This window comes from Colobus angolensis, unplaced genomic scaffold (genome assembly GCF_000951035.1).
Source record: "Colobus angolensis palliatus isolate OR3802 unplaced genomic scaffold, Cang.pa_1.0 Scaffold224, whole genome shotgun sequence".
Classification (NCBI taxonomy): domain Eukaryota; kingdom Metazoa; phylum Chordata; class Mammalia; order Primates; family Cercopithecidae; genus Colobus; species Colobus angolensis.
The window spans coordinates 2,714,943-2,730,420 of NW_012115422.1; the positions used below are offsets into that span (position 1 = coordinate 2,714,943).

Here is a 15,478-nt window from a genome sequence, read left to right on the forward strand (position 1 = left end):
TCCAGGAATTTCAGACAGAAAATGAGACATCTGGGGTATTGCTCCTCCTGTATTAGGTAAGAAGGAAAGGTATAGCTAGGTGTTTTTTGCTATCTATCTTGACTTTAGCAGAAGATAAAAAGCATGGGACTCATTATCAAGATTTTCACTGTGTTGGCTGTTTTTTCTTGTCTGGTCTTTTTTGTTTGTTTTTGTCCCAACAATTAGCTTACAGATATTCACTTTAGCTTCTATAAGCAGGGCTACTCATAGAAAAGACTTCAATTTTTCCTCTAGGCATCTTCAGTATGAAATCCTTTAATTTTCAGTTCCAAGAGGCTGCAATGGCAAGGCAGATGGTTTGCACGTGACAGCATGCAGCTCAGAGCACAACTTAAGCAAAAGAAAAAAAAGGACATTCTGTTTGGAGTTGATGCTGCTGACTTGGAGAAGACGAATGCATTGATTCAGTGTTGGAAGAAACAGGCCTCTGTCATAGCTATCTGTATTCAAATTCACTTCCATATTTGTTAGTAAGCCAAAAGCCAAGCCCAATTCAACACACGCATTTTAGGTTCACTCTTCATAGTTAAAAAAAATATATAGATGCTCAAACCCCATACTAAATTTCTGATATCTGAAAATTCACTGCTTCATATAATATTCTCAATTAAAGCAATTTATACAGTACTCAATGTTTTTATGAAGAAAATATCAAATACATGTAAATGGTAATTCCTAGAAATTAAAATAATTAATCCTGACTGGTAAATAAATTATGTGAACTAAACTTCTAATATGCATTTTTTTTCCATATCACACATAGCAACAAAATATTATGGCCTATTTCATAATTTTGGCAATCTTCATAATTCAGAGCTGATTAACAAAGAGCTCCTGGCCAAATATTAACACTGTAGCAAGAAACAGCTGGCAATAGTCTAATCTTCCACCTCATCTTTTCCATTTTTTTCATGAAACTTCCTCAAGAATTCCTAAAACAGAATTGTAAGATGAATTCCAAAACCCAATAAACTCCGATAAATTATTTCTCTAAAACAAGGTTGATTTTTACATCAAAGGCAATGTTTATCTTCTGAACCTTTATAAATTGTTTCAATGAAATACCAGTCCTATTGATACAGTAATCCAAAAAAATGCAAGGATAACTTTATAATTCCAAAGTTTCCTGCTTTCTGGTAATTTCTACCAATTCATGTGGTAGATACAAACCTATTCTATCAACGTTAATCACAAATTTTGTATTTTATCCTTTGAATAGTTGTTTCTTTCACTCAGATAAATTGAAAAAAATAACCCATGAAAATATTACTAATCAAATCTCCCAACACTTTTTAGAAAAGGTCACTCCATAAACAGTATTTAACTAGCTGATGCTAGATGCTGCTTATCACAATACAATCTGCATGTTAAAAGTAAAACACATCACACTTATCACACAGGAGGCTACAGTAACAGAGCAATAGTTGACATATGCATGCAGCAAAATCTGATAAATTAATCCATCTTTATCTAAAAGCATTATGCTTTTATTATTGTTAAACACCACATGTTATTAAGGGGCAAAACTGTTTAATATATTCATACCTTCAGTAAACTGGTTGTCTGATGAAAGCACACTTCCTGATGGCAAGGGACCAACTGAACTTAAACCTTCCACCATCTGCCTCTTCTCAAAACTAAACTCAGGAAGTCTTGGAGCCTGAGGTCTGGTTTTTCTCGCAGGGTTCAAGAAAAAACAGTAGGCACATCGAAAAGCTGCAGAGAATTTTTTAAAAATAAGCAAAACCACAAACCAAACAAAGTTCAAGGACTAATTAGTTAACTCACTTAAGATTATTTTTGCAGATATTCAAAAGAACCTTTTAAAAGTTACTGTGCACATTATTTAAATAATAATATGGTAGACGCTCTAAACAGAACTAAAGCATACTTCCTAATTATTAGAATTTTAATTTTTAAAATTAAAGGTAGAAAAGGCATAATAGGTTACATAGCAGGCTAACTATATAATAAGTGACACAGCAGGTTGATAGCAGAATAATATTAATGACTTAAATGAATTTGTGAGATTACATTTCTAGTCACCACAATCATTAGGTATTTTAAAATCCAGAACCTTGCACATTTACCCATGAAAATGTAGTACATAATATTTTAGAAGCATTTTCAATTTACCACAGTTTTTAATAGTGGCTACACATGAGAATCATTTGCGGAGCTTTAAAAAATATACTGATGCCTGGACCCCATATTCAGTCCATTAAATGAAACTCTTTGTAAATGGGTCCTGGGTATCATAATTATTTTAAGCTCCTCGGGTGATTGTGATGCACAGTGGGGTTTGAGAACAACTGGCCTACAGGTTGTCCATTATACAGGAAAAAACCTGAATTGTCTTCCCTGCTTTGCTCTATGTACTAATATAAGGATAATATGCCTAACCAATGTATACAAAGACAGTATATAAAATAAAATGACACTGCATAGAAAATGGCATAGAATAAAATATTTAAGTGTAAAATATTTAAATCTCATTGCCCAATAATTCTTACCAATGTATTCAAATTCTTCCTTCAAAGCCATGCCATTATGAGAAAAACACTGCTGGCATATAAGTGCATACCTACACCATAAGGCAACATGAACAGACCAATTACAAAAGCAGACAAAGGTCATGACAGAGACTAATTTAGCCATCATGATTAATTTATATTTTAACACAGCTAAATATGCCATAACAAATTATATAAGACTTAGTAAACCACAAACAATATTCATTAAACAAAAGTAAACAAAAGTCAAAATTAACCAAAGTCCAAATTTCAAGCATTTAAAAATATAATTTATACATCAAATTTAAAATAAACTAAGCAACAGTTAAATGAATACGTCTTTACTAAGTTAGCAGAAACATATTTGACAACTGAACACTTAAATTTTGGTGTTTCCCAAAGTATAGTGCTGGGGATGAAAGCCTTCAAATCTGTGATAAGGCTGGAAAAGTTGGAACCCTCTTAGAGATTCACAATGAACATTATTAAAACCTGAGAAGTCTTGCAGCAAATAAACATATTTAATTTTGTTTAGTACAACCCAAAGATTAATTTCTATATATGATTCTTATACCTTTCCCAGTTACACTAAAGATCTTCCTCATTTTGTATTTATATACTTTCTCAGTTCTCTGTGGATATACTCAATGAATATCACTTCACTATATCAAATGTCGTTCTATTTTGAATAACATACAATTCATTACATAAACATTAAATTCTGATTCCTTTTTTTAAATAATATTAATTAGGACAGCTGTCAAACATCTACTACCCTATGAATTTTTAAAAAATCTATACTTTGACAATTGCTCTGTACATATCATACGATCTTCCTAGAGTTATTTTAAGAATTGGAAAAGCATTTTGAGAACTGCTAAGTACTAAATACATGCAAATTACTCTTAACATTGAAAGTACTACTATCACCAAGTCCAGTACTGATACCTATAAAGCTCCATTTCTTAGAACCTATTAGAGTTGTATTATGTTTTTGCTCTTTAAGTTTAAAAGTTTCAACGAAATAATCCAGTTTCTCTAAAAGTTATAGCAGAATTAATATTTTTTCAAAATGGATTTAACCCAGACTATGTTGTCAAAACTTCTACTGTCAAATAATTGAATATGTACTCTTTTGCAGGACTATAAAATATTCCATTATGCTATGAAGTCAGAAAATAGGTGCCACAAAACTGTAGAACACCTAGTGTGTGCACACACACACATCCTGTTTTCACTTTCATTTATCTACCACCCCAGTAAATATTACCTGTTTTGTGGACCATCACCAACCAGATATTCAACAATTCTATCCAAAGCACCTCGTTCTCGGGGGAGAATAGGTCTTGCTAAAGGTGGACCTGGAGGATGAAGACCTATTAAATAAATAAATACATACAAAATTTATATACATGAAATACACATAAAGTTTAATTCCATTACCAAGAACTACCCATGCTTGTTAGAACTTTTAAAAGGTTTTAACAAAATAGCAAAATATTAATTCTTATAAATCTCTGAAGAACATTCAAGTTTTCATTAATAATACGGTACTACAAAAATAAATTTAAATATGTGCTATATTAGAACTACCTTTGCTAGCAGATTCTATAGTAGATTCCTACATAACTACTAGCAAATAAAATTATGCTTAGTTCTGTACAAACTGATTTTTTTTAAATGCTCCAACTCTTAAAAGCCTACGTAATAATAAATCAGGGGACTTCTATTTCAGGCCATAATAGAGTAACAGGAGTCAGATTTAACATCCACCTAAAACAACTAAAATACTGTGCAAAACATATGAAGTAACAGTTTTAAAGACACTGGATATCAAGCAATGTAGGTTATTGTTCCCTGAGAAGACTAAAAACAAAACATGCCCTACAACTGCCCCAGCTTATTGCCTATAGTTTCCACTTCGCAGTGAAAGTAAACCCAGGTGAAGTGTAGCAGGCTCTCATAGTTGAGGAGACAAAGCCAGAATTCTGAGGAGGCCAAGGCATACCGAGTTCACAAGAAAGGGTACCAAGCAGGAGAGAAGGCACAGAGAAAGAACAACAAAGATCTGCAGAGGGTCTACTGGAGAATTCAGCAGAGTACTGACTGGTGTATGCACATAAGAAAACTATCTGAGGATGGAGGAAAAAGACTACTCAAAAAGGTGAAAAGAAACAGCGTTTATACAGGGCCAAGAATATTGCCCATTTCCAATCAGATTGGAAAAACCTCCTAACACACAGGCCATTAGGTAAAGTATTCAGAAGAGTACTGTATAGGAATTTTTAAAACCCAGCATTCAATAAGGTAAAATTCACAATCTCTGGCATCAGATTAAAAATTACTAGACATGCCAAGAAGCAGGAAAATATCACCAATAAGAAAAATCAGTCAAAATTGACCCAGAAATCATGAAAATAACTGAATTAGTAGACAAATATTAAGACAGTTCTTATGACTATATTTCCTATGTTTGAGAATCCAAAGATTCAGTATGTTAAGTAGACATAAAAAAACTTAAAACTTAAAACCAAATTGAACTTCTACAGATAAAAACTACAATGTCTAGTATAAAAAAATCCACAGATTATGTGTACAACAGTTTAGACACTGCACACAAAAAAACTGGTGAACTTTAAGATATAGCAATAGAAACCATACAAAATGATACCCGGGCACAGTGGCTCATGCCTGTAATTCCAGCACTTTGAGAGGTCGAGGTAGACAGATCACTTGAGCTCAGGTGTTCAAGACCAGCCTTTGAGAGGTCGAGGTAGACAGATCACTTGAGCTCAGGTGTTCAAGACCAGCCTGGGCAATATGAGGAAGCCCCATTTCTACAAAACAAATACAAAAATTAGCTAGGTGTGCTGGCATGCACCTGTAGTCCCAGCTACTCAGGAGGCCGAGGTAGAAGGACTGCTTGAACTCGCGAGGTGGAGGCTGCAGTGAGCCATGATCATACCACTGCACTACAGCCTGGGTGACAGAGCAAGACCACAGAACAATCTCAAGCAGCCTAATATATATATGTATGTGTGTGTGTGTGTGTGTCTGTGTGTGTGTACTTGGAGTCCATCAAGAAGACGAGAGAAATGAAGAAAAAGACAAAACTATTTAAATAATGCATATTTTCCAAATTTGATTAAATCTATAAACCCACAGATTCAAAAATATCAACAAATCCCAAATACACGAAACATAATTTTGCTCCAACACAGTGCATGAACAAATTGCTTAAAACCAATAATAAAGAGAAAAATCTTGACCGGGTAAGGTGGTTCATGCCTGTAATCCCAGCACTTTGGGAGGCCGAGGTGGGCAGACCACAAGGTCAAGAGATAGAAACCATCCTGGCCAATATGGTGAAACCCCATCGCTACTAAAAATACAAAAATTAGCTGGGCGTGGTGACACGTGCCTGTAGTCCCAGCTACTCAAGAGGCTGAGGCAGGAGAATTGCTTGAACCTGGGAGGTGGAGGTTGCAGTGGGCTGAGATCGTGCTACTACACTCCAGCCTGGGCAACAGAGCGAGACTCTGTCTCAAAAAAAAAACAAAAAAAAGAGAGAGAGAAATCTTAAAAACAACTAAAAAAAACACATTATGTACAGAGAAAACGATAACAATGACAGCAGACTTCTCATCAGAAAAGACTCAAGTCAGAAAACGGTAAAACAGTATGTGTAAAGTTCTGAAAGAAAAAAACTGTCAAAAATTCTATATCCAGTATGAACATCTTTTTTAAATGAAGACTTTTTCAGATACACAAAACTGAAAGAATTTATCACTAGAAGAACAACAATACAAGAAATGTTAAAAAGAAGTCCTTGAGGCAGAAGGAAAGTGATAGCAGATGGAAAGCAAGATCTGCACAAAGGAATAAAGAATCTAAAACAGTTATCATGTGGGTAAATATATAAGACTTTTTATTATTTAAATCACCTTAAAAGATAACTGACTGCACTCTATTATGCATTATATGTAATCTAGAGATGATTTAAAGTATATGGAAGGTTATGTATACATTATATGCAAATACCATGCCATTTCTTTTAAGAGATTTGAGCATCCGTGCATTACGGTATCTACTGGGTGATCCTGGGACCAATCGCCCATGAATATATGTTCTTTCAAGTAAATATAAAACATTTACCAATACATGGCATTCTCAGACATAAAACAAGTATCAATACACATAAGAAGATTCAAATAACACAATGTATGTTTTCTAACAATAGAATTAAATTAGAAATCAGCAGCAGATAAACATCTGAAAAATCTCCAAATATTTCATGACTAAATAACATACATTCGAATAACCCAGGATTCAAAGAAAAAAGGAAAATTAGAAAGTATTTTGAACTGAATGAAAATGGAAAAAAAATCAAAATTTATGATATGCAGCTAAAGCAATACTGAGAAGAAAATTTATAATATTAAACACCTATATTACAAAAGAAGACAGGACTAAAATCCATAATTTCAGCTTCCATATTAAGAAACTATAAAAGAAGAGCAAATGAAACCCAAAGTACAGAATAAAAGAGATAATAAAGATCAGAGAGGAAATTAATACAATAGAAAATACAAAAATAATAAAGAAAAGCTGGTTCTTTGAAAAGATCAATATAATTGTTAACTTCTAGCCAGACTAATCAGGGAAAAAAGATACAAACTATTAATATCAGAAATGAGAAAAATGGCATAATTCTGGACTGTAAAAACATTAAAAGAATAATTAGGGAATATTATGAGAAACTTAATGCCAATAAATTCTACAGGTTAGATAAAATGGACAAATTCCTTGAAAGACTACCAAACTACTAAAGTTCACTCAAGAAGATAAAAATAATTATTTGTTAAAATTTTGTTAGGAATTTTTGCATCTATGTTCATGTGTGATATTTCTCATAGTTTTTCTTAAAGAAATTGAATTTTTAGTTAAAAAAAAAACAACTTTTTCTCTCAGGAAAAAAAAAAAATAGGACCAGATGCTTCAACTGGTCAAATCTTTAAAATTAAGGAAACATTTAAATTAAGGAAGAAATAATACCAATTCTACACAAATTGTCCAGAAAATTGAATAGGGAATACTTACTCATAATGTTATGAAATGAAACCGACATAACTCTGATACCAAAACCAGAAAAAGATATGACAAGGAAAAAATAAACAAACAAAAAAAAAAATCACAGACCAATATTCCTAATGAGTATTGACATAAACATTTTTCACAAAATATTAGCAAATCAAAGCCAACAATATGCATATAAGATAATTCATCATGATCAAGTGAGATTTATTCCAGGAAAGCAAGTTAGTTTAACATTTAAAAATCAATGTAATTCACTATATGAACAGGCATTAAAACAAAGAAACAAAGTGCAATAAAAACATCTCAATAGCTGTAGAAACAGCATTTGAAAAAATCCACAATCTATTACTGATTTAAAAGAAAACCTTCAGCTAACTAAGAATAGATGGGCACTTCAAGCCAATAAGGAGTATTTATTAAAACAAAAAACCCTAGCGCTAACATCATGCTAAACTGTGAAAGAATAATTGCTTTTCCTGTAAGATCAACAAAAAGGCAAGGATGTCCACTCCTAGCACGTCTATTAACACTGTACTGAAGGTTATAGCTCATATAGTAAGGTAAGAAAAATAAATAAAAGAAAACCAGATTGGAAAGGAAGAAGTAGAATTTTCTTTATTCAATGTGGCTATGTAGAAAATACTACATAATCTACAAAAACGTTATTCTATCTAGAGCCAATAAATTAGTTTATCAAGGTTATAGGATACAAGAGCAATATACAAAAATCAATTGTATTTCTATATACCAGTTGGAAATAGTTAATAAAACAATACCATTTACAAATGCATTAAAAATATGAAATAATTAGATGTGAATTTAACCAAAAAAGTTGCAAAATCTATACACCAAACACTACAAAACATTGCTGAATGTTATTAAAGAAATTAATGACCTTAAAGAAATTAATGACCTAAATAAGTGAAAAGAAATACACTGTGTTCATGTAATAAATTAGACAATATCATAAGAGACTAATAGTGAGTGGGGAGTGGAGGAATAACACATAAAATTTAGTTAATTTTTATTTTATATAAAAATAATAAAAATAAAGAGTTACACATTCAAACGTTATGAATTGTAACCCTATAACCTCTGAAAACTGAAAGAGAACTATTTGCAGGAGATACTCTGAATTGAAACACCACACAGAAGGCACTGAGAAGAAAGTAACAAAATAAAATGTGATGTTTGCCTTTGTAAAACAAGACAGAATGAACATAATAAGGTGGGCAGCAATGGAGGTTTACATGGAGACTTCATAGAAGACTCTGAAACAAAATGGAACCCTGTTGGAAGACGCCCTGCAATATAGGGATACAAAGGTTTCAAAATGGCTGTGACAAAATCTTTCAAGTATTCAAGATGGCTTTAGGATAGCAATACATTATACTAAATTCCTATAATTTAAAGGAAAAAAAGGAAATTTGATTTGTAAATAATCACAAACTTAAAGGCTATTACCATCTATAAAAGGGCAACTGATGTCAAAATTATAGCTATTAGTAAATAAAAGTCAGGTTCTAGACCAAGTTCTTAGTATTAGAAATCAAGTACATTGTTTTGTTTTTTTTTTTTTTGAGACGGAGTCTCGCTCTGTCGCCCAGGCTGGAGTGCAGTGGCATGATCTCAGCTCACTGCAACCTCCACCTCCGGGGTTCCAGCAAGTCTCCTGCCTCAGCCTCCCAAGTAGCTGGGATTACAGGCGCCTGCCACAAGGCCTGGATAATTTTTGTATTTTTAGTAGAGATGAGGTTTCATCATGTTAGTCAGGCTGGTCTCGAACTCCTGACCTCAGGTGATCGGCCCGTCTCGGCCTCCCAAAGTGCTGGGATTACAGGCGTGAGCCACTGCACCTGGCTCTCAAATGCACTTTTAAGATTCCATCACTGGCAGGGCGCAGTGGCTCACACCTGTAATCCCAGCACTTTGGGAGGCCAAAGTGGGCAGATCACCTGAAGTCAGGAGTTTGAGAACAGCCTGGCCAATACGGCGAAACTCCTACTAAAAATACAAAAATTAGCCAGGCCTGGTGGTGCCTGCCTGTAATCCCAGCTACTCAACAAGCTGAAGCAGGAGAATTGCTTGAACCCATGAGGCAGAGGTTGCAGTGAGCCAAGATCCACGACACTGCACTCCAGTCTGGATGACAGAACAAGACTCCGTCTCACAAAAAAAAAAAAAAGATTCCATCAGCTAAGTTACTGGTTTACTTGTGCTAACAACATTCAATTATTATCATCAAAAAATAAACTTGAATCCAGACATGGTCATCCCTCATTATCAAATTTTCAACTTGAATAAGCAAGCCAAATTAGATTTGGAAAGCATTTAAGCCAACTTAACTTTTGCTAGAGTATTTTACTTCTACATATTTAAAGTGAACATATCCACAAAAGAATCTGGATACATGAAATAACAGATTTCATAAAAATGTCTTAAACCTCTTGCACATGCATCTTTATATTCATGCTGTTATAGACAATGGTAATTAATACAAACATCAAAAGCAATCATTGTAGGAATACTGGTCATTTTTACACAGCTTGGCAAATTATCAAGTACCTGCTGGTTATTAATTTTCAAACATATGGGAGCTCTGTGGTAATACACATTAAATTGATTCTCTTCCACAAATATGGCATAAAGAAAAAATTAAGTATTAATCTTCTTTATAATAAATTATTTAACTCATTCACATTTTTGGCAATGTACAATTTAAACACAGTCTTTCACACAGAAACTAATTAAAAACTTTAGTAAAACATGTTATATTTACATGACCATAAAATCTAGGCTATTATTCCTTCTATAGCCCTATTCTTACATGTGCAAAACAGTTTTTATTACTATATATGTTGCTAAACTTTTTGCTTAAAATAAATTAGATATACAAAGGTATATAATCCATACATTCGCACCCAAAAATGTTATTTCATTAAACAACCAGGAATTTTAATTTACAAATCATGGGTATCTCAAATCAACCAGATAACAACAGAAACATTAATTTTCAATCAATTTAACTTTTATCAATCGCATGAAATATATGGCTGCCTTAAGTATTGTCATTATATGTCAAATTTAAAAGTATTGTTTTACGTAACTATTTTAAAAGTTTTAAGATTTGTATACATTTCATTTATAGTCAGTATTCTTAATGTTAATAAATGAAGAGGTTTTTTAGTCTCCTAAAATCTCATGCTGCATTTGTGAAGGAAAACAGGAAAAACATCTACTGTACTACGTAACATTTCCATTTTTTAATGATTTTACTACACAAATACTCTGATTACCTGATATCAGCTACTGCCTAGTCTCAAAATCATTATTAATTACATATTAGTAATTAGTCATGAAATAACAAATTAATCTACATTAGAATTAAATAATCTAAAACAAATAATTTACTATCATATGCAACAATATGACATGGAAATCTATGTAAAACAATGTGATCTGTGCTAAAGCAGTGGACTTCCATGCCCCAATCACACACTCCAAAAGAAACTGCAGGGTACTATAGTCTATTACACTTCAGAATGGGATCTTCCCCTAGAGATCCACCACAGTGAAAAGAGATAATCTATGAAATAAAATAAAGACAATCTGTTCATTTTAGAGCTTTATAAAATATCTACCAGAAAATACTAAGGTTCTATGCCTTAAAAAAAAATCTACTAGCCCACATTAACAAAAGTATACCACAATACAGGAGTATTATTCCTGAAACACGTTGTCATGTTTAAAAATATATGTATGGAGTTTAGCAAAAACCATCAATACATTCCAAAAGTGTTTTCTTCTATCCCCATTTTATATAAATCTGGAGGCATTCTAAAGTTGAATATAAAAAGATATGCTGTACTGTTGGCTACAGAATAATACAAAGTTTTATTGCCATTTAAACAAAGAAGCCATAACAGTTAAATGAGCTCGAGAAATAGGTTTCAGTATCGCAAGGTGCCAGCTGTAAAGAGTTATGGCTAATTGAATATGGAACTCCTGCTTAATCAGATAACTGCTCTGCTATTTCCAAATGAAATGCCATTTCCATACCATCTGAAAATGGCCCATTTTATTGGTAACCAGAGAAAACAATATAAACTGTAAATAACATTAAGTGCTCTGTTTACCCATTCCAGGCACTGAAGTAGCAGGGGATCCAAGATGTCTTGGTAACACATTTGATGGGAGGGCTGGAGTAACAGTCCTTTCTGGGGGTCCACCAGGGGCAGAACTGTCCTTTGGTGGTCCAGGAGATACAGGAACTTGTGGAGGAGGGCCCTGGTTAGGGCTTGCTGGTGTTGGAGAAAGGTTTCTTTGAGCTGCAGTTCGCTGACGAATCTCTGAGAAGAGTAAGTACATACTAGACTTAATTTCCAATATACCATATTAGCCAATATCACAAGCAATTTATATTTATTAAAATTTTACAGCCCCAAAAGGCATTGTAGTGTCAAAATTACTTATAATAAGAAATCTATAATATGTGACATTGAAAACAAAGTACTCTATTTCTGAACTTACAGTTCAACTGTACATGTTTACACAACAAGCCATGATCCAAGCATAGCTACTGATACCACTTTTCAAAACAAATTCAGTACAATAAAATAACCCAATTACGTGTCAAGTCTTTTTACAGTAATCTTCCTAATTATGATAAAGGAAAGAAAGTTTATCAGAATTAGTGAAAACTCCAAATTGCAGATTTGTTTTTCAAGATTTAAAAAACTAAAAACTAAGAGATAAGTGAATAAGTATATTCTGGAATTATCAAAGTAATTAATCTAAGTAGTCATAGAAATGCTGAAAAAGTATTTTTACTATTAGGAGGTACCATTTCCATCCTCCTTTATGGTATTGCTATTCTTTTGGCAAATTTGTTTTGGCCAAAACATTCAACAGATCTACTCCGTATAAACAATGTTTCATCATTAATAAATCTTAAGCTTATAGTTACAGAAATTACAAGATTCTCTGTAACAGGGGTCAGCAAACATGCCAAATCCAGGCTGCCGCCTGCTTTTGTAGTTTTATTAGAACACAGGCCAGTTCTTTTGTTTACATATTGTCTATGACTGCTTTAGAAGAGTAGAGTCCTTGCAACAGAGACCATATGGCTCTCAAGGCCATTTAACTATATTTACTATCTGGCTGTTTACAAAAAAAGTTTCATGACTTGTACTCAGTAACATAAAATTAAATTGTATTATTCTCCATTCCCACCAATATTTTACTTGAATGTCAGTGGTAAGATTTCACATAAAGAAGACTTTATACTTTTTCAATTCTACCTACCACATTAAATTATCACAAATCCTGAATTAGTGAGCTGAAACTAAATGAGTTATTTTTAATTGGTATAAATAGTAAAAATACATACATCCAGAAGCAAAACACTTGGACTCTACTTGACAGTTAAAGATTTTCATGAAAGTTCATTGCAATTGAAAGTACAGGTCTAGCGTCAGATCTTAGTTCATCCCAATCTAGTCTACTAGCTAAGAACCAGGGTCCTGAAGTCAAAAAGATTTGGCTGGAATCCTGGAGCTGGCTACATGACTTCAGATGGGTTACTTAACTTTGATAAACCCGTTATTTTATCTGTAAAATTAGGATAATATTATTAAGTAACATAATTGTTATGAGAATTAAATATGATAATGTCTGTAAACTGATAGCTCACATTTAATAAATACTTCAGATGACAGTTTTTGTGCACAACTAAGTATTTTCAAATGATTTTAGCTAAAATTACTGGGACCAACTAATTTTCCATTGGTTCACAATTTAGTCTTTAACCAAGCCATGGCAATAATAAATTATAAGCATAGTATCATTATAAAAATGGAAGTATCTTTATATTTTGCTACTTTCCATGCAAATTATGTAGTAAATTTCAGCTTTTACCTGAACAAATCATATCCTAACATCTGCAAATTAGCTGCTAACTTTATTTTTTACTCACAAGGAGCACCTTAATAGGTGGTTGCATATTAGGAAAGCTGTTAAATGCTGCAAAATGTACTGAGATCAATAAAATCATATTAGGATTTGATAATTTAAACTGTTCTTTTGAAAATAAGGTATCAAATACTGTAAATCATTTTTCAGCCAACTTTCAGGTAAAGCATAACTCAAAAAGCGGCATTTTTCTTCCAGATAAATAAAAGTTTAGCATTTATTAGACTATATAAAAGCAGCTATTATCCTTCCTCTTCATGAAGACTTGAGACTACTTCCTCTAAATGTACATTTACCCAGTGAAAATTACCTGAAATGCTTTTACTGTCACTAGTACACCACTGAAAGGTGACTAGCTAACAAAGGACACCATGTCAAGCATTCCATAAAAGAGATGTCCCTTAATAATTCTAAATCTAAACTTAGGCAAAGGGGGAAAATGTACAGGAGAGTCACAAAAGGGAGAAAATGTAGTTTCATAATTTTCAAAGGAAAAGCAAGTAACAAGGGCTACAATATCTTCAATAGTTTAAAATAACAACAAGGTACTAAATCTATATTTGGCAAAATATTATAAAATATTCTGGTAGTCTCAATTTAAAATACCTCAGATTTATTTCCTTTTAAATACTTGTGATTCATACAGTTTTGTATTAATTACTCTAAAAAGTTTCCAGTACTCAACGAAATAGTCATGTTACATATATTCCACATTTCCTGCCTTAATTGTAAGATACAAAGCCCCCAAATCTCCCAAAAGAGCCACCAAGCATTCCACATGAATCTGGCAACAAAATCATAAGAAGTATGCCATAAGGTTAATTCTCAACTGGAGTATGTTTTAACACCCTCATCAATGATCAATGACCCAAGAAAAATCACACTCACTGAGGATGATGACATGCCTATATTAGGTTTAAATTCAAAATGAAGCAAACAGACCCATTACCAACCTCTTTTCAAAGAGGTTATTTATTAAGAGTTATGAATAAAGTTAGTTTGGTTAGTGGGTACAAAATATAGTTAGATACAAGGAATAAGAACTAGTGTTTGATAGTACAGTAGGGTGACTACAATTAACAATAATGTGTCATTCAAAGTAGCTAGAAGAGAAGAATTGGAATGTTCTCAACATAAGATAAATGCTTGAGGTGATGGATATCCCAATTACCTTGATTTAATCATTATAAATTGTATGCCAGTATGTAACCCCAAAAATATGTACAATTATATATTAAAAATGAAGCAAATAGAATCCAAATGATATATTTTTAAAACTACTATATTAAACAGAAGCTTAAATTAATGATAAAACAGCATAGCTGTGCAAAGCAAAGACTCTGGGATCAAATGGTCGTAATTTTAGCTCCACTCTGTTTATTAGATGTGTATGCCACCTTTTCCAAGTTGATGACATCACTCAGTGCAGCTTTCTCATAATGTGAATACTTACCTCTTATGGTTGTTGTAAAGATTAAATGAGAAAATCAAGACAAAGAACTCAGCCAAAGCACATGCGAAGTACTTAACAGGCAATAACTATTAGCAGAAATAGTGCACATCTAAAGGTTCCAACGATTATAATAAATCAAAAAACTAAACAATCTAGAATTTCTAAGGCAATTATTTAAAATATATAGATACTAATTTACACATTAAATGTCTCCCTAAAGTTACCTGTGAAGTCGTTTAAATGTATAAATTCACAATTTATATAAAAACGTAAATGTATAACTCTAGTTTGCTATTAAATAATATTGGGATGGGGGCGGAGCAAGATGGCCGAATAGGAACAGCTGCAGTCTCCAACTCCCAGCGCGAAGGACACAGAAGACCGGTGATTTCTGCATTTTGAA

The 15,478-nt window shown here is 32.8% G+C and overlaps 1 protein-coding gene across 5 annotated transcripts in view; it reads right to left on the reverse strand.

The window, feature by feature from the left end:
• Positions 1–15,478, reverse strand: part of KIAA1715 (KIAA1715 ortholog) — an 89,090-nt gene that overhangs the window by 7,437 nt on the left and 66,175 nt on the right. For 4 of the 5 annotated variants that reach the window (XM_011944007.1, XM_011944009.1, XM_011944010.1 and 1 more), the window contains 4 exons: positions 11,789–12,001; positions 3,826–3,931; positions 2,556–2,626; positions 1,588–1,758 (listed from right to left, as the gene is read on the reverse strand). In XM_011944007.1, the coding sequence (XP_011799397.1) occupies positions 1,588–1,758; positions 2,556–2,626; positions 3,826–3,931; positions 11,789–12,001 (561 nt within the window). Of the gene's footprint in view, positions 1–1,587; positions 1,759–2,555; positions 2,627–3,825; positions 3,932–5,246; positions 5,314–5,366; positions 5,393–11,788; positions 12,002–15,478 lie in introns of all 5 variants that reach the window. The other variant, XM_011944006.1, reaches the window with a different exon arrangement.